A 21,252-nucleotide genomic window follows, 5' to 3' on the forward strand; every position below is an offset into this window, starting at 1 on the left:
AAAAAAGACTTTTCATTCAAATAAGTGTAGAAGTTCAGGATTAAACAGCAAAAACGTAAACAATTGTCCTACTCAAAATTAAGCATTCATATAATAATTTGAAGACGACACTTTCAGCTTTCATTTTTACTGACAAAACAATTCATGAAGAAAATAACTGGCTTATTAATCAATAATGAAAATAATCGTTAGTTGCAGCCCTAACGCTAATGCATATGTGATATGGGTCAAAAAATTAGAAAGTCTGAAGCACTTTTACCACCAGGTGAGCAACTTTTATTAAAATGAATGGTGGGGTATCTTTTAACACAGTATCCAATTTTATTAATATGTCCATGACAACACAAGGGAAAGTGTTACAGTGAACACCAGTACTACAGAGTGAAGGTGAGGAGTATTGCTGTTTTTGCTCTTGTGGCTCTGGCCTCAGGGCAGAAAGCAAGAAGCCACAACACAGAGTACACATGACGAGTTATTTCACCACTCACACAGCAACACGGTACTATCAATACATTAAAGTCACTGCAAAAGAGTGTTTCACATGTTCATAACGTTATGAGTATCAGTCTGATCCAGTCCAAGTCACACTCATTCAGACCAGATCCCATTCAATCTCCCTCAGTTTGAAGCACAATCAAAGAAAACAAGCTACTATTGCATGTCAGGACACCCACAACAGCATTCTAAATCCTCTAAAACCTAAAATAAAGCTCACTGTGGAGGACCTATCCAGTTCCCCAACACTGATCATCATCCAACACCTTTTCACGCTGCCAGGCACTCTGATTGGCTCATCGACTCATCCAAGATAAGTGGCGCAATCAGCATTCATATTATTCATCTAATCTTTATTTTTAGCCTCTTCCAGACTGAAATGTTGTGTTTTTTGGGAGTTTCCCGACCACTCGAGTCATTCCCTTCAGTATCTCCTTCTGTCGCTGTACAAGATCAAACAAAGCAGATATTACCTTTAAAACATAACGCAATGCTACAAATGGGTCTGACCATCAATCGCTTCATTCAGCATTTTAGATGAGAGACATTTTCCAGGTGGCTTCAGTGATCTCATCAGCATATCAGCATAATTCATACAGCCTATAAATATGTCTTGTTTCTGGTTCCTGGTCGTGAGCAGTGTCAATAAATAACTTGCATGCAGTTCAGAACAATCCTCATCCCTTTGGGGGACAGCAGGATTTCAATGAATATAGATGAGATTTTAGGACTGAATCCAAGCAACAGGGCATCATTCATGTACACCTAATTCTGCATTCCTCGACACAAAATCTTCTGTCACAGGTATACGTAAGGGGATAATACACAGAGCTTCGTGGGCTGACCTGACTACAGTTAGAACATTGTCAGTGTAATTATCAGTGGAGATAACAAAGCCATCCATGACTAACTGCCTCTTTGTATCCACCTGTTACTGTCTGGCATTCATTACCCTGCAACAAATTAGCCTGTCCATCACCTTATCCCATCTCTCAATGCAGAAGAGAATGTGCCACGTGGAAAAAAGGAAAAGCAGGTAAAACAGGAAATCCTGTTTCACTCTTACGCAATGTTACTGTGGAAAACCAGCCTCCATTTGAGTGGCTGAACCTCACTTTGCTATTGCAGAAAATTAGTATACAGATTTATACACCAATACAAATTAATCCACCATCTCACCGTGCACATGGCCAGAAAACACACAACGGTGCTGCAGGATGGGTATTAAGATCTCAGATAATCCATCTGCTTTCACTGAAGTAAGTTAACTCCTTCTCTTTTCAATTCTCAGTGGGATAAGAGAAGATCATTATCCCGAAAGCTGATGTAGAGAAAGTTTTGCTCATGAAGTTGAAGTTAGTTGAAAGTAGGACAAAAGTAATTAGATCCAGCTACGTTTCATCCACATCACATTACATGTATCAGCCTTGTTTCATACTGCAGCACTTCCATGATCACTATGACCATCTAGTTTGAAATACGAAAATGGCAAACATCACTTTTCCTATTCCTCTTGATCTCACCACCTTCATTAAACCTCTGAGTGCAATCACCTCCTCTTGTCACCGGAGCACTTAATATTTCATCACATGTGAAGCAAGAGTCTGGAGTGCATTATTAAGTGTAAGACAAACAAAACTACAAGAAATTCAATTCAATTCCACTTGAGAAAAAGAAAATATCATTTTAATAGCTTTCTTTCTCGGTCTAATCATCCCTAACAAAGTAATGTTTGTTTATTCATCAGTGAATTAAGCTTGTCGTCATTGGTTATGCACACTTTATCTGCAAACGCTGAATTAAAATTCACCCAACCAATGCATGTGCTCCGAAATCAAATCTGCAAACTCATTCTGGCAGTATAAAGGTGCCAAAAAAGTATTTAGTTTGGCTAACATATTGATAAATGTTTCCATTACAGGCCAAGAGGGAAGAAGGTTTGACCTCTAAAACATGGCTGGCTGCTGAACTCTAATTTAAAAGAATACATTAGGAGAGCACACTCCCTCTCGGTCAGATCCCTGGAGATATTTTAGCCACTCCAGGGTCTACGTGGCTGATTATTAAACTAAGAAATGTGGGAATTATTTCCTGCACCCACAGTGCCTTATTGTCAGCAGTGTCTTAATTCTCCTCCACTTTCTCAGAGTTGTCGAAATCATAATTGGCACCTTGGAGAAAAAGCATCTAATTCAGTGGAAAGTGGTTTTAAATAGTCTTGAATCTGGCTGGCCACTTCCAGTATGAGCTGCTGCCTCATTGGTTCTTAAAAGGACAAGACAAATATGAGCTTGAAAGTCAAGTCTCTGAGTGGGTTAGAGGACAGAAATTCTCAAGATAATCGAGACAAGGGAGATGGCTTCGGGGAGAAAGTGAAGGGTGGTTTGCATTTTCAAGTCTTCTCTGCCACTTCGCTTTCTCAGCCACCCTCTGGCACTCTCTTTTTTGACTGAGGACAGACACTTTGCTTCCACTCACACACACCACTGGGTCAGTAGGTCTACTTTTTGTCTAAGACACCCTTAAGCAGCTTCTCAGGGGTCAAAGGGTCAAAGAACCAAACAGGGGAGATGGATGTTGCTGCAGAGGTCGGCTGACCCTTTACAAGCGGGAGGAATCCCATTATTTAGACTGAAATATTCAGTTTTCCTTGAAGGTATTTTTGTGATTCATAGAAAACTATGTACAGAATATTACGCAGGAAAGGTCGTCAGATACAGGCGTGTAAGAAGTACCACTGCTGAAATTAAAACAAACAGCTGATAAAAGCTCATGCACTCCTGCATTTTAATTTTTGGAAATGATCTCTGCCTGCATTGCATAACTGAATCCCCCAGACAGTGACAGATGATGATACAGAGAAATGTTGCTTTTGTCTGGATCAGAAAAACACACCTCCATTACATTCAACGCACAATCTGGTCCCTTTATTAGTGACCGACCCATCTGCTGACCTTCACTGCGATGGCACCAGGTGTCTTCCTCTCCTCCATCTGTTTAATTATTCATTTTCTGATCAACCTGGGAACTCTACAGGTCGACAATACCTGCAGCAGAGCACTCCCTGGGCGGCCGTCTCGCAGGCAGCGACAGAATCTCAGTCATAAAACTGCTCTTCTGCTAGTATAATAAATGAGAATGCACACACGCTACGACTCCCTGTTTCGGACTGGCTTTTGGTGTGTGACTAATGTCCGATCAGGGAATAATATCACCGCTAATTGCACGCTGCAACAGCTCGGGGTTTGTGCAGAGAAAGGTCTTTATTTCTTTTTTGCAAGGAGCTGAGGGAGATGCACACACTGATACTATACAGCTGTTATAACCCTGGCAGAGCACTTTGCACTTAGCCTACTGTGAATTCACGCCAATTTCCCTTCATCTCTCCGTTCCATCTGAAAAAACCCAAGCTGCAAATGGCACACACTAACTATGTACTTCACAAACTGGAAACGTAGAGCACGTTAACTTGTACACTAGGAAACAAATCGGGCACAGTAAAGCATTCCTAAGCTCATACATATTTTGGCTTTGAAATGACAGAAACTGATCATTAAATCTGAAGAAAGGGAACTCTGAGTGGATTCAGTCAAGTGTGGAGTGGAGAGAGCAGGGTCAATCTCAATCTGATCATGATAATAAACCATACAAAGAAACTCTTCCAGAGGATAACACTAATTGATGTTAGTGAGGGACGAGATGGCAGCGAGCATACCGTATAGGGTGCAAACAGAGAAATGGAGCTGTCTAATTGGTGGTGGACTCATGTTGAGCCTCGATAGGTGAAAGCAGCACACAGCAGGTAGGTGGCGGTAAACAGCAATGAGCATGTACTGACGAACACTAAGTAGCGCTGTCAGTATTCAGAGGCATAACCGCCTTATGACACACACGCCTTTTCACTCAAACACACACACATTAACTGGGCTGGAAATGGATGTCCCACAACTGATTTGCCAATGCTGCGTTTCCAAGGAGTACCAAGGTTTTTCACATCTGTAAAAGAAATATTTAAGATTTAAGAGTTGTTATTTCTGTAAGTCAACTTCTACAGCTATGTCAATCTCATCCACACCTGTCACCATTTTTCTGACGTGAGCTCTGATTGGTCAATGGCTTCTCTGAAGTTAGAATTATGCCCCCGAGAAGATGCACGTAAATGTTTTTGCAAATCTACACAGAGAGGGTGTTATGTGTAGCCATAGGTTGCAGAGGCTCACAGAGGAGTCATCGTGCACACCTCCCAAATCTCAACAAGGTGTAGTGAGGACCTGCGCATCAAGCAAGCTGATTGGTTGATCAATCCAAATTCGTTCACATTTGTTTCACAGATTTTAGTGGTTTGTTTACACGGTCACCGGATTGAAATTGACCAGGGACATGGAGAAAATGGCATCTTCACTGGGCTAAATTACTTTGTTGTAGACCTTTTCTTGTTGTCCACTCATGCTCAATTTGAAGGCATCTAACACAAATGACAAATAAACTTGAAATTAGAATAACCGACAGCTTCTAGAGAAGACTATAATAATTTCACAGTTTTGTAGCTTGTGGTTAAGTGTATCTTTTATGATTCACACATTTTGACTGATAATCCATTTCCCTGCAGTGAAAATTAATTGAATTTGTACTTATCAAACCTGATATTTCAGCTCAATACACAGCTTTGTAGCAAAAGCACACACACGTTCTCACTCACACAGAAAGAAATGTCCAGTTTGGCTACTATATAACACATCCACTTTAATGTATCTAACAGGAAAATTACTAACTCAGAAAGGTCTACAGGAGTGACAATGACATGACAACAAGTAGCTTGTTTAGGCTTTCGGCTAAGACCGTCAACGAGTGAGAGACCTTCAACATATGTAACATAATGTGGTGAAATCTTCACTGAGCAAACTGTCACACTTTGTACAAATCCGCCACCAGCTCTCACATTTCCCAGACAAGCTGTGATGTTAGGTCAAATATCCCCCGACACAGAAATCCACTAACATACTCTGCTGACCCTTAAGGTTCTCTGAAAATAGTGACAAAAGCAGCTTGATGCTTCTGAGCCTGGAGGGACTGCTTTGATTTCTTATTGCTACACCACACTCTTGACTTTTCCTGTCACTCTAATCAACACTTTCAGATGACACAGGCAACATGCAGAGTGTTATAAACCACTCGCATGGCACCATGACTGTGTTTCCATGGGATCCCCCTCTGCTATCATATATCCCAAATGAGAATATATTAATAACACTGACACCACCACAAGCCAAGTGTCTGGGATCCAAACTCATTTTCACTGTGTCAGGGGTTCATGCATAATTATCCGCTTCATCGACCTGTGAGACTCGCCTGCTGCAATCTTAACATCCCCAAAATTGGAAGAAAAAAAAATCTGCCTCCTCTTGGCACCCTCTTGTCTCACAGCCTCGATCCCCAAAACAGATGCGACACATCACTCACTCACGCACACACAAGCCTTCCTGCGAGATAAAAGCTGCGAGCTCGCCTCAGGTCAGTCTTAACCCAGAACACGATATGAAAAGAAACGGCACAGTAAATTGAAATTTCTCTCTTACTCAGAGAGATCTTTTATTAATATTTTATGCTCTTACACAATGCAAACTAGTCCAATTCAAACTTGCTATCAGCCGGGGCAAAACAAAAGGATGTTTCATCCAGAAAAACCAGGTCACAGGGTTTGATTGAATGGGCAACCAAGACTGAATGAGATCAACAGCTACAACAGCTATTAACACAACAACAGCAGAGTTACAGGCCTTAACAACGCATTTGAATAAACAATAGGTTGTAACACAGCTTGAATCCCAATTGCTGTGCTCAAGCAATTGTTTTTGACAGATCGAGCAGCGATGCCACACATCCTAATCGTCCTGATGATTTCATTAGGCCTCCCCCCTCTGCTGCAATGATTGCCTCAGGAAGAGTTCAGATCAAAAAACACGCCGCAAGTTTTCAGAATGACCCCGGGGAACAGCAATCAGTGGCCTCATGCACCAGGGATCCTCTCCTGCAAGCGTTTGTCGCAGGATGCTGGCAGTCATGTGACCTCTTGTGTGTTTCACCAGGTAATGAATCCCTCTGGAGCGGGGTGGCCTGGTTGAGTTAGATCCCCGCAGCTATGGAATGCATTGATTGGATGCAGTGCTACTCTAACCAATCTATCACAGCAAATGAATGGTTACAGCAAAGTCCAAAGCAACAGCAGAGAGCAGGAGGGGACGGAAAAGACGCAGTGTCTTCGTCCTGATGGAATGGGCGATGGGGGCTGATTCAGTTCGATGTTCAAGCTGTCAGGTGGGAGGCTGAGCGCAGTAGAAGGGAGGGTGGCTTTGTCAGCCGATTTCACTTTTAACAGCATACCTGTGGTGTGTTTTGACACGTTGCAAAGGACCAATAAATGTCTATAAAATGCCCTTTGTTGATATGTAATGAAATAAAAAGTCAAGCCACATCCTTGTGCTTGATGGTTTTGTTAAACTTATAGAGTATATCATGTACTCACAATGATACCGTGTCCAAATCTGAGCTTTTTGTCAAATCATTCTGTTATTTTCTTTCCCTTCATCCTCCTCTTGGTGGTAACTATATCTAACAAATGACATGCCAAAAACGAATCTTTCAGGAGCAAGAAATTCCTTTTCCCTCGCTCCGTCCTGATAAGGGTTGTAAACCTTTGTCAGGGTTGTCAAGCTTATCAACTATGCTCCCTGATTCTGGTCACAGCGGTGCACACACAGTAAACAGTGCATTTACAAATCATTACTTACATCCTGCATATGGATCTGTACTGTGATGTCCCAAAGAGAAACACAGAAAAAAATATATTCATTAAATGGAGATCCATGTGCCTTTAGGGGCTTTGTGATTTTCGTCTGTGTGCACATTTTTTCCGACATTCATTACAAAAGTGTTCTGCACAGTGGAACCACAGAGCTGAAGCCCCAATTTCCCTTAAGTCATTGTACATGGGAACTGAGACAGTCTGGTAAGCTGAGATATAGAAAGGCGCTTTTTACAATCCAGCAGTATTCACATTTACTACTTTGCTCATAATTAAAGCATGATGTAGCAAACCGCATAAACAACTTGTGAAATATTCATCAGAACGGTTTAAATATTAACTAATGAACTCACTCATTACTGCCACGTCAGAGGTGGGATCAAGCATGTAAAAGTACCAGGGGACCACTGGCCCTAACCCACTGAACTGGCATGCGTTTGGTCAGGCAGATGTAGGAATAGAGGCCACTTGAATTTGAAGAGCCATCTTATTGCTGAGTTGGAGTGCGGCCCCCTCGCAGCTAAGAAGCAGATGCTCTGGGCTCGGCTCACTGGCTGACCTGTGAGCAAAACCAATCAGAGCCATAGACGGGGAACAATGTGCTATCACGGTGATATGCACACGTTTTGATAAGGGGTTGTCTGCTTCAGTCCCTCCAGTTTGTCAGGGGGCTTGCTGCAATATTGGCAGAGGGTTATGAGAATGCCTGTAGGGCTGCACGCCGCAATTCAATTCCATGAGCGCTGCAACCTCGGAGCTTTCAGGCTTACTAAATCAATTACACAGAGTTGTGGAGCCTGTGCCTCTCACCCACATAACAGCCATTGTTTTGGTTTGCTTCCATTCTATGGACCAAATACACACTTGCTGATAAGTGGGAGGAATGGCTGCATGCATGGCTGTTTATTTCATGTGCGTTCAACCTTTGAGCTGTCCAGTGTTTGATCTAAAAAGCAGTCTTCAGAGGTCAGACATGAGCTACTGTGGCAATCTCCACAAGCCACGAAGTAGAACAGACAGGACCTGAAGTCTCTGCAGACAATGTTTCAAGGTCCAATGAAAGCTGGAGTGAATTTTTCTTCTCTATCAAACTGTGTCCTGGAGCAAGTCTTTGTTTGGAGAGACATTAATGACAAACAAGGAGCTGCCGATCGAGAGAGCCCGAGGGCATCAACACAGATCCCAGCTTAAAGTATGAAGGTCTGAGGGAGAAACAAAACAAGTGTACCAAGAGGGAAACAACATGAGTCCAGCTGCTACTACACACGCCCTACAATGGATAAAACACACACACACACAACCCAAGCTCTATATGCCAAACTTAGACACATCGCCTCACTTTTACACACAATTTAATACTTTTAATTATATAAACACAGGATCCTACAGTAAGTCTATCTAGGATTTAATGCTGTTCATCTTTTTCAAACAGCCCCCACCCACCACAACTGCACCATCCACTCAGCCAGTCTGCTCTCTAAAGGTTAACAGATTTGTTCTGAAACGTAACTAATTAATTAATATCCTAAATGGGTTGTAAGGTCGCCTACATGGCGACAGCAATGTTGGGTTTGTTGAACAACTTCAGAATTTCAAAATGGATGACAAAGCAGCCTTTGCAACAAGAGAGACAATCAATCAGTCTCCCCTCCTGATAGCTGACTGAGTGAATGGAGATTTCGAGAGAAAAAAAGCAGATGAGAGAGTGAAGGAAACAATGGCAGCAGCAGGATGTTTGGTTAATAAATCTCTGGCCTGTGGCTTTACATACATTAATTGCTGAAATCTCTGTGGGATCAGTTTCAACAGCAGTGCACATGGGAACACATCATTTACATGCATATAACACTGATGTAGCCAGGAGTTACACAGAGCTAAACGCTGTGGATTGTGGCAAAATGACGCAAAGCCGAGGAGGCCCTGGAAACACAAATTAAAGCCAATTTCGATGTGAAACGTTAATTAAAACTGTACCAACTGTACTTGACGACCCACATGAAGCCTCTATATGTTGCCGCACTCTACCTGCAACCGGCGCTGCCCCACCCTATCCAGCCGAGGCACTTGCCATCTTCGTGGTATTTAGGGGTTTTGGAGGGAGGGGACCAGGGGATTCAGTAATGGACAACGAGGGCGAAAATATTTAGCGCTAATTGTCGTTTTCACGTTTCTGCTACAAAACCGGTGTCGTTTTCTGAGCCTGTCAAGCTTTCACACAGCTTCACACGACACGCTGCCTCGGGGGAAGCCTCTCAGGCACGCCAACAAACTCTACGACGGTCGATATCTCCTGTGGCACGCGACTTGGCGCGCAAAACACAACAGCGCTACAGACCCCACGAGACACTGACGGAGACAGGGACTCATCTGAATAAACATAAAAGCGTAAATCTCAACGATAAACTGGACAAACAAACAAAAGCGTAAAGTTTAGGGATTGCCAGATTTACAGCATGTTGTCTTCTGTACTGCCTGTGATTGGCGGAAAATCTGGACATTACTGTAATACTAATTTGGTGCTGTATGAATTTTTAATTTACATTGCTAACTAAAACTCTATAAAACATGCTTAAATATTCCAATGGTGTCTTGTGTGTATATGGGTCTTTATAGGGGAGTAAGGATCCCTGCGAACTCGTTTTACCTTTTGTAAAGTTTCTTTATTCTTCAAAATGTTACACGTAGTTCTTTTTCATGAGGACATGACGCATGGAGACGTATAGGCTATGATTTTCAGCCTCAAAATGTTAGATATCACGTTACTCATTACGAACAGTGTCCTGGCTTCTCGTGGTAAAGCGCACCCAAAGCGCGCGGAGCTCCCCTAACCCTGACGCAGACACAGCAGCATCAGCGCCGGGGTGGACTCACCTGCAGGACACGGTGATCTCCACCTTGGTGGCCGGGATGCTCCCACTGATGGGGTCGAAGTCACAGACCGTCGCCGTGGCCTCCACTTTGTCCATAACGTCTCCCTCCATGCGTGCAGCGGGAGACCCAGGCCAGCTCCCCGGGCCGCGCGAGTCACTCTGAACCTGGAGGGTCGACGGTGGAGAGCCGGAGCGCCGCGGACGAGCGAGCAGGAGCGGATACGGTCCAGAGAAACCTCCTAAGTGCTGTCCATTGGACGGGCAACAGCATGGAAAGTTTAACGGGGGGCTGCAGCGGCGAGGCGACTGATTTGACTAAAGTGGGATCACATGCCAGGACGCATCAGCGCCAACTCCGAGGTTTTCCAGGCAAAGAATTGTGCTCTTCTGCCAGAGCAGCGTTGGAAAAAAAGTAAAAGCTGTGAACTCCACCCCTCCTGTCTGCATTCTCCTACATGCGGGGCTGCGACTGACACTCGTTGCAGATTCAAGCTATTGATCTACGGCTGGACGGATCTTTATATTGCTCCAAATTGGTTTTAAGAGCCTCTAACATAAAATAAATAAGCACCGAGGGGCGTGAATATTGCACTGGACTGTATTTTCGCTCTTTCTTTGTAGAACAGACGGGTGAAATATTTTGATGTAATCGAACCATCTATTAAAAGTGATTTTCTTGCTGGTTTAAGAAACCAGCACGGCGGACCTCCGTGCAGATGTGAAATCAAATTAACGACAACATTAAATGTATAAGTTGAACATTTACGTCACACGCAACTGGCTTAATAGTGTATTTTCACCTGGTGTTAACATTACATTAGTTCCTCCAAAGCCACTCGCTCTTATTACTAATTGAAAAGCTCCCTGATGCCCTTTCAGCATCTGGACAGCTCCTCAAACTTCTGCAGCCTCGTTGCTCATTTATCTTGCCAATAAAAAGTAACGTTCGCTTCTCCTCCACACCTACTGTATGCATCTCTGTGCGGAAGGCTGTTCTCTCCCAGGGGAGCCTCATTTCCGTTTCATCGTTTTCCTGATTTATCAACCAGGTGAAATGTGGAGAAATTGTGTGTGCGTGTGTGTGTGTGTGGGGGGGGGTTACTCCCATCAGTCACTGCGACCAACTACCGGGAAATCTCTGAGGAGAGGATCACTGCACAGAGTGATTGCATCTCTCTTGCAAAACGCTTTTTAAGAAATCACTCTGAATCACTCCCCATGTCCCCTGAAACCATTCACACAGTTATAAGTGGCAAACAGGCCACCAGCTCTCACATGGAAACGCCAAATAAAACCTCTCCGAATCATCGATTGACGCAAAAGGTATAAAGAGCTGCCTAAATTTATGACATATGGAAATCATAATCTACATATGCTATAAACTGAAACACCTACATATGTTCCATAGTTCACACGCGCAAATCATGCAAGAAACTGTATGAGGTCCGTGCTACAGGCTATCCATCACTCTCCAAGTGTCATTTCTGAGGAGCGAACATTGTGGGAGGTCTATGCACAACGGTAACACACTGCTACAGCTACACTTCTACACTGGAGTGTGAGACTTGGGCTGATAGGGCCATGAGGGCTGCATATTTCGGACACACCAGAGAGCAGCTTCATCATTAGTCATGTTCACTCGGTAATTAGGCCCCGTGGTGGCCCCGAGTTGGTTGATTTGGAGCTCCCTTCAGTGTGCTGTTCCCCGCCGCCTGCTGTGAGGCTCTCCACTGTTTCTACCCGCAGCAGCACCACTTCCTATAGCTGTGGCAGGAGTGTAATTACGGCATCAGCAGCAGGCCTCAGCATTAGCAGGGGGAGCAGGCCAGATGATGGGGTTCAAACTCCAACATCTCTGGTGTTCTGCAATGACGAGTAGCCTACAGCAACACGAGCGGAGGCTGAAAGTACATTTACTCGAGTACTGTATTGAGTACAGCATTTTCAAGAAGTGCAATTTTTTACATTTTCATTTGGTATAACTTAGTACTAGTCCACAACATTTTAGAGTAAAATATGAAACATTTTACTCTACTACTAATGTCAGACAGCTGTTACTTTTCAGTCAAAGATTACACTTATGATAAATTCTCGAAATACACAACAGTATATTAAGTATTTTAGTAGCCTACCACTTGGATTAGCAAAGGAATATTTGAGACTTTGGGAAATAAACTTGCTTTCTTGCCAAGAGTTAGATGAAAACTTGATACCACTCTCATGTCTGTACGGTATTTATGACACAGCCAGCAGCATGTTAGCTTAGCACAAAGACTGGAAACTGGCAACCTCACAGTGACGACAAGAAACCCTGTGCTCGGCCGAGAAATACATTACCCTGTTTCCAGTCTTTGTGCTAAGTGAAGGTAACTAGCTGTTAGCTCTATAGCTTCATATTTAGCATACGATATGAGAGAAGTATCGATCTTCTCATTTAACTCTCTACTCTTCTCCAAAATGTTGAACTTTTCCTTTAAAATACTGCTAACCTCAATGCAGCAACATTTTAACACTATGAAACTTAACTACAGTTTTTGATACAGGAGGCAAAGTGATCATACTGTAGCTGTTCCCAACAGCCACACTAGAAGGCGGGGCCAAGATCCTGCCATCATAGAGAGGGTTGAGAGGCAATAATTATTACAATTGGGATAACAGCTCCCACTTTCAGATAGCCTGTCCTCGAAGGCATTTATACTGTTGCACGCATCTGTACAAATGACAAGTGACAGAAGTAGTTGTGTGAAAGATGAAACAAAAAGACACTTGAGAGACAAGTTCAAGTGCTGCCTACTTTCTCACCTCCACACACCTGGCTCCACCTGTCAGTTCAGACATCAGAAGGCTGTGAGGCGAAGGAGTTTCTGATGCTGTTTGACCATCCAACAACTGAAGCACTTCAATTGCAGCATAATGACGCCTTCAGTTCGTGTTCAGACCGACATTACTCACTCCGAATCATGATGATGTTGAATCAGGTGCCAAATACTTTCAATAGCTGCAAACACAGCAAAATAACAGTCTTAGATGAATACATGGCTTGAAGCTCTCTAGACATAAACATAGACACTAATACATCACCATATGTAGTCTATGTACATCATAAACAGCCAGAACTAATTAAATACACAGCATAACTAAACATGTATGAAATGAAACAATAATATAAATATGAAACTGGCAGCCCATTCAATAACCAGTGGTGGAAAGTATTTACCCAAGTACAATTTTGAGGTACTTTTTGAGGTATAAAATACTGTACTTCTTACTCCACAACATTTATCATACATTTGGATTTACTGGTTACTTCACAGATTGCAAATGGAATATGACGTAATGCTTTAGATAAAACTACCCTGCTGTATATAAAGTAGTTGAATTTAGCTCCACCTCAATCACCTACAAGATAAAATAGCCTACATAAAATACTGTTTACACTTTAATCAGTCCAATAGTATCATATATAGTAGTATAACAGTGAAAGGGGCCATTCTGCTGCATAATAAGTACTTTCACTTTTGCTACTTTAAGTATACTCTCCTCGTAATACATACTTAAGTAACATTTCGAGTGCAGGACTTTTACTTGTAACATGATATTCTTAGCATACATTGAGGTATTGCTATTTCGCTTAAAGCAAAACCACTGTCAATAACAAAATAATCATCCCATCATCTACTACAGGTAAAAACTACATTAATTAGCATGGTTTACTTGCCCACAAAAGGTAGCTAAGGAAGCTATCTTAATTTAGCTACTTCATTTTCTAACACTGATAACCTGCTGAACATAAAAATATAGCGCCACATATTACGATCTAACTTGAACGTACACTGCGCTTTTTCACTTTCTCACCTGCAAACACAGCAAAAGAACAGTTTTAGATGAATACAGGCTTTGTAGCTCTCTGCTTTTGTGACTGTTCTACATTAAAACTGGTGTAACTTGCTCCTACGGGTTTACAGCGCAACTCATCGACATTACACACCTCTTACTGCCACCTACTGGCGGAAACTGATATCGCACTACAGCCGTCTTACATGAGGGCAGGGGAGCTTTTCAGCGACTTGAGTGACACAATGCATTTAAAATTATACTTAATAAGGGTCGGGGGTCCGACATACTAATATAAAGTAACACACTAATACACAAATGCCTGCCTTGACAACTTTATAGAGTTTGAAACCGCTGTGCAATGTTAGCCCCGTTCACGACCTTCAAGATTCGGTCACATTGTGTTCCCAACACGAAGGTACGTTATATTTTACCTGTTACCCAGCATCGGGTTGCGTCTTCAAAGTGTATTTTCATACTCTCACGGGTGTCTGCTATCTGCCTGGAATGATAATATGTTTGCATGGGATTAAAAACAACGTTTAATACCAACATTTTCACAAACAGTGGTCCTACGCTCTGCTCTTCTTCTTCGCTGGAACGTACGTTAAATTTGTTGCGCAGGCGTGGCAGCGTTCGGCTTCAGCGCAGTCTGTGAAAGGATAGGAATTAAGCGCTGCTTTGTCCCCACGCATACATTATATCTTTCCGATGACGTCTGTGGGATCAAGAAAATACACCTGGAGATACAACCTCATGCTGGATAACAGGTAAGAGAAATAACGTTTTGACTTTCGCCCATGTGACGCGCAGTGGTCACAAATGGGGCTTATTTTAGCTTCAAGCTCATCGATCTATTTTACTCAAACTGGACTTTCTGGATTGTATAGTTCAATGTCTCACCTGAACCTGAGGCAACACGCCCGCATCAGTGTACCCTCTTGTGCTTTTCAACAGTGTCTGAAAGTTTGAAACCTGTAACCAAACAGTTACACATCCACATTAACATTCATTTGGTGTAGTGTTTCTGGCCAGCTGACAAATGAAAGTCCAATATTTGCTCTGTGATTTAGCTCTGGTCTCCACCAACTTCAGTGACATTTAATGAATCAAAATGATAATAAATGCAGCTTTAAGCACACATTTGAATGCAGGGCTCCTACTTGTAATGGAGTATTTCTGTACTGTGGTACTGCGACATTTACTGAAGAAATTATCTGAATACTTGTTCTATCACTGAAGGTTATGATGTAGAGAAAAGCAGATTGTGAGAATGAGAGAGAAAGCATGTGTGCATCTGCATGCTCATGGCACTTCCTGTTATGAGAAGTAGTAGAATAAAGACCAGACACAGAAAGTCTAATATCATCTATTGTCTGTGCAGCCTGAAAACATCAAGTGCATCTACATTGAAATGAACTTCTGGGAAGCAACATACTGTAAATGTACCGTGGAAGAAATATTGGCTATGCAGTCTCTAGATGATTGTTGCTAAAAGTGGAATTTTTTTTGTTTTAGTTTAGTTTTGTTTCCGTCATTTTTTCTCGTCTGTTGAACAGCAGAAACTTTTCAAGGACAAGTTTGCCATCTGCGGCAAAGTTTGTTGTGTTCCAAACACAAAACCACTGACTACTGAATGAATGAACTTAATTTAATGTATGCCTCTCCTTTCCCGCTGAGAATAAATAGTGTTATAATGCCCAGCCAGAGTTTAGTAGTTAGTAGCACAAATTTGCAGCCTGCTGGCGTCAGTACACAAGGAAAGATCACAAGGAAAATACTGACAGTGGAACTTTTTGCAATCACTAAGATTTGTTTGTATGAGGCTCCGTCTGTGCCAAAAATGTGTTGATTCATACTGTTTTTGTATTTCTTTATAATATATTACTGTTGTTTTTTAATTTGTTTGCATATTTTCTTTGTTTGCTTGTACAGTGTGTTGACTTCGGCTATAGTTTTTATTTTTTGACTTTGTCTTGCAACTTTTCCTATATCTGGTATGGCTGTATGGCATTTTTTATTGATTTATTTTATAACTGATAACTGACTATCCATGTTTATTTTTCTCCTTCTTTAGCTAACTATGTAACTGTTTAGATTACGAATCCTTTGGGGAGAACTAGCCAAACTTATGTCCACACTTTGGGGAAAGGTTTGGCTCAAACCATTATCATTCTGGCATGGGGGAAAAGCGCTCTGGCTTGTTTGTATTACTTTAAACTAAGCACAATTGTCTTGGACAGCGCTGAGCCAAGGATGCAGCGACGGTGCCCATGCAAAATGGTAACGTGCAGATAGCGGTAGGGGAGGAGAAGGCCGACTGAAATAGTTGGCAAGTCAATAGTGTTATGGAAATTGTTGTGTGCTTGTAAGAGGACAAAGATGGATATTGTGTTTGAGTATTTCATTACGAACAATCGTTCGTCTCACCAAGTCTAGACAACATCAGGTTTTCTGATTGCCATGACAATAAACAAAGTTCAGACCACGAAAAACATCAAGGAAATGCACAACAAATGGTGATGAAAAAAAGATCAAAAATACACAACAACAAATACAAAATCAGCACACACAAGCAATCCTCACAGTTTGAACTCAATGTAGTATCTATCTATATGAAGCCTAAAGTGGATGCTTTTCTTCTGCAATGCTTAAAGAATAGCTCCACTTTCATTCTTCCGTGACATAAATCAACAATGCCCCTCTGCTGGGCTGGAAACACATTTATCATTTTCCATTTCAGGTGATCCGATCATTTTATCAGCGCTGTGTTTTGTTTTGTTTTTATGAAGAGAAGGAAACAGGGAGCATTTAATCCCTCCAGCGCAATGATGTTCAAGTCTTAATGAGAGGAGCAGTGTGTGGATCTTCAGTCATACAGAACAATACAGAGAACAAATGAACCATTGGACTCAACTGAGAAGTGGCGTTTAGTCCGTCGCTGATCCATTTCAATGTCCAATTGAGCTGCATTGATGTGGGGCGGATGGAGCTTCACCAAGCATGCAGGGAGGAAGAGTGTGAGATTTTGGCTCATTCATCTTCTGTGTGACAGAGAGGTATAACTGCTACAGAGGGCATCACAGAACAGGGCTTCTTGTGTGTATATGCATGACATGTATGCATGCACACATGTGTGTATCAGCGTCACTGTCTGTAGCAGAGACTCATCCGTTACACTGATCGAGCAGCGGGAAATGTGATGTCGGCAGCCGCTCCACAACCATTACTGAAACACTGGAGCGTGGCTGTTTTCAGTGGTGGTGACAGGAAACGGCCGTGTTTTACTGTGTTGAAGCGCTGCCTCTTCCCTGTCAGGGAGTTCATTATGTTGAGAAAGAGATTCACAGTCGCATAAAGTGGAGGCATTTCTTATTATAGAGTACAGTGGAGATAATTCAGGCTGTCACTTGTATGTTCTGGCTGAAACCTGCTGCAGAATTCACACATAAAATCCTTTTTGTGGTGTGAATCTCAGAAAATTACAGGCACAGGTACAGTTGTAGTTATGCAAGTATGCTTTGAAAAGCTCAGGATCACAGATTTGGCTCTCTGTGCTTTTGCTTTGAAATGCTGCACACGTAACACGGGGTAATTCATTCAAGTCATTTTCCCTCCAAAAAGGAAAAAAAAAAAAACCCCAGAAAGAAATCATTGCTTTTATTGGGAGCTGTCACGCATGCAGGAATCATATAACCTTTCAGAATTCCCAAGTGTGATTGCAAGTGGTAAGGAAAAAAAAAAGCTGAGGACATGCACATTTTAATAAAAGAAAATAATACTGGGGGCTTTTCTCATATCCTCTGACAGATCTGTTGGTTAGGCATCTGTGACAGAAGGGAGGACTCAGCTGTGTGGCGGGTTGGCTGCAACAGACAGGTCTTTTCTCTTCCACCTCATATCCAAAGCAAACTCTTTACTTTGAATGTAGCTTGGCGGGACATTTGTATTATGAATTCTGATCATTTGTTGGTATAGCAAAACCATGAGTGGTGGAATTTGTCAGCTGTTGATCCTGGGGAGAGAAATGATCGCAGACCAACTTAAAGCATCATTAACAATTCTGCGCTGCACACTTGCTTTGCCTTAGAGACCATGGCAGGGTCCCTGTGATACCTAAGCCAAGATAGCTGAATTCTTGCCTTTTTTATTTCTATTTCTCACTCATTTGTCTTCACGGACTCTGAAGTGTTAGCATATATAACATATATTCTCTATACAACGAACGACAACAAAAGTAAGGCTATCTCTCGGCTGCAGCAACATATACAGTATCTGTTTAACATTCTGTTTGCCGAGTGAGTAGCTGGACCAATCAATGCATCCAGTTGCTCTATTTAAATGCCAAGCTGTAACAGACAGAAATGATCCCCAGAGAAGTCATTTAGGGCTCCTCAGCTGGATGAGCTGCCTCCCTCTGAATGCCAAGAGCCCATAAACTTGTTAGAGACATAATCTGGAAAAGTTAAGGTCTCTCACATCTGCGTGCCTCTCGAGGGTTTCTCTGAATAGCGCGGTGTTGCCGCACGTCTCCTTGCTTCACTTCACAGGCAACTCATCATCCACCAGCAGCCTGACCTAGATCCAGCCATCCCTGTGCTCACATCATATACATATTCATTGGGCTCTCTTAATCATAAGACAGCCCCTTGAGCGGAAGAGAAAACTCTCTAATTAGTTGCTATCATCCGTTGGCAGCTCTTTGGGCTGCGTTTGTCTTGCCTGCCACATGTTTTTGTCTCAGTGTGCCGCTGCAGTCGTTGTCATGCAGGTTCAAGCCTGCCTGTCATCTGCCATATCTGTGGTCACTTGTAATACAAGGGTTGTGATGAGTTCCTATGACTCTCACTCTGCCACATTATGTTTGGTGAATGCGTGCTTGAAGCTGCCCGTGTTGTAGTTCAGAAACCACACCACATGACCACAACTGACTGAACTTTGTCGCTGCTGACTCTCCAGAGAAATAAATCAGAGGTATGCTCACCTTCCTCAGATTGTGTTACTGTTATCCTCTCAGTCCAGATACTTACTGGTCTTTCATGCAAACTGTTTCCTGTAAATAAGAAAAGACCAAACCACAATGTAGAACAGGCACTCTCCCCTCCTATTGTCCAAAGAATGAATGATTGCAGTGTCAGTTGTGATCAAATTGGTAGCTCGTATCAATGCAATCCAAAAGATGCATTGAAATGTTTGTGTGCATTGTTCATAAACCCTGTTAACACGTCGTGATGTTGGGATATCCAAATACATCCGACTCTGCAACAAACAAAATTATCATGAAAGAACATGCAATTCCAGTCGGAAAACAAACACTGCTTTGCATTGATCTGTATCTAAAGTAAAACAGTCCTCCAGTTTAGTATTTTGTATTTCCTTTTCATAAAGTGGGTGGACTTGTGAGTGAATGTTTAAAGTCAGTTTGGGTCAAGCTCCAAAAACACTGAATCCTACACCTCCCATGGTGCGTCTTGATCGCATTTGTTAGATCCTTCCTTTCTTCGTCTTACAAATGCCACATCTACTTTGTAACGCAGGATCTCTGTTAAAAATGTGTAGTCTCAAGCCAAAGCCGAGATACCCGAGTGATGCCCCTTGACTAACTTTCACAACGCTCCGTCCAGAATCACAGAAATTACATCCATATTGGATGATTCAATGTCCTAACCATAACCTCTCTAAAGTTGCCATGTGTAGATATTGTAGAGAGTGAAAACTGTTTAATAGGTTGGCATTGGACAAAAACAGAAAAAAAAAAACATTGTCATTGAATGTAATCCGGGGTTCAATATCGACATTCTTGTCTGGCGGTGGCGTTGAGTACACTCATGACTGGTAAATTGACTTTGACATGTAAAATTGCTCGAGTGCCCCTTTAAATTGCAGGTTATTTTAAGCAGCTGTCGAGGTCAAGCAGTCTCCTCTTCAATATGAAATTAATTCACAAGTATGAAATCCGTCCCCAGTAAGCTCTGGGTAACTGAGGTCAGACTTTATGAGTTATGAAGTTCAGGCACTTCAGTGGTTCGACAGCTCCGGAGAGGAAGGAGACAATCCCTAAAAATATGATTATGTACAACAGTCAAAAGGCTCTGAAACAATCTACAAACCCAGAAAGAGCCACGCTTTCTTCTGCAAAAAAGAAACAGACACATTGGAGGGTTTAATGAAAAAAGGTCTTAATATCTTCAAAGGCTGCAAAAAGTAAGAATGTCAGGAAGACGAACAAAAGTAACACAAAGTTGACAGGTTCCTGCTGTGGTCCCCAAAAAGAAATTGATTATTGTTAACAAACACACACATTTTTGTATTTTTATACTTGTGAGGACCCTCTCGTAGTAACCCACAGAGAATTAGCACTCGACTCCTCAGCTCCCCTCAGCTCTATGGAGCTTTATTGTCTTTCAGCTCATTGTTTTGGTTTTACGGCCCATTACCTCAACCTTTTGGGTCACTCGGACTGCTCTCATCAGCGTTGTTTTCAGCCACATCGGGCAGCTGTTTCCTACACATGAGCTCTAAAAACCCACTGTATGCTACCAGCCCAGCACCAAACGGCATACAGACAAAGTTAGCAACCAGCTGATCAACGTGGCATTTGGCAGCTGAAGAGCCAGATATTTCCCTCAGGAGTTAGTGGAGAACAAAACCAGAGCTAAAATGAGAGTGAATATTGGGCTGAAATCCACCAGGTGCACAGATACACGACTCCAAATGAATACTAATGTTGCTCCATATCTGAATGTGTAAATACGAAACTGTTTGCCAACAAGTTCGCCATATCAACCTTAAATGTAATAATATGTCAATGTTGTGTTCACAGCTTGTTTTATGCTGCCCCCAAGAGGTAAACAAATCAGTTGGTGCAAATTTAACTTATTCTAAAATTAACCCTTAAACTAATCCTTAAACCTCCAACAGCCTTTTGAAGAAGGCCTCCCAAAATGTTTCCTTTTGTCAAGCTTTAAAACTCAAAATTGTCCTCACAAAGGTAAACGTACAATTGTACACACACATTTGTATTACTGCACTTGTGGGAACACTATGGCAAACCTGAAGTCCAAACTAGCCCTCAAACTTGCCCTGGAAATTGTGAGCACTGGTTAAAATCTCTGCAAACATGTCACGTTAAAAATGGCTAGAAGTACAATAAAACACACACACACTTGCAACTACTTGGCAGCTTCCACAGAGCTACACTTTATTTTTAGGAGCCGAATTGCAAGTAATTCCTTCATTATCGCTGCCTGC

General features: G+C 42.2%; 1 protein-coding gene across 3 annotated transcripts in view; it reads right to left on the minus strand.

The window, feature by feature from the left end:
- Positions 1 to 10,278, minus strand: part of cpne5a (copine Va) — a 65,243-nt gene extending 54,965 nt beyond the window's left edge. For all 3 annotated transcript variants that reach the window (XM_070911193.1, XM_070911192.1, XM_070911191.1), the window contains exon 1: positions 10,169 to 10,278. In XM_070911193.1, coding sequence (XP_070767294.1) covers positions 10,169 to 10,278 — 110 coding nt within the window. The remainder of the gene's footprint in view (positions 1 to 10,168) is intronic.
- Positions 10,279 to 21,252: the final 10,974 nt, after the last annotated feature.

The sequence above is a fragment of the Enoplosus armatus genome, chromosome 8, assembly GCF_043641665.1.
Source record: "Enoplosus armatus isolate fEnoArm2 chromosome 8, fEnoArm2.hap1, whole genome shotgun sequence".
NCBI classification, from domain to species: domain Eukaryota; kingdom Metazoa; phylum Chordata; class Actinopteri; order Centrarchiformes; family Enoplosidae; genus Enoplosus; species Enoplosus armatus.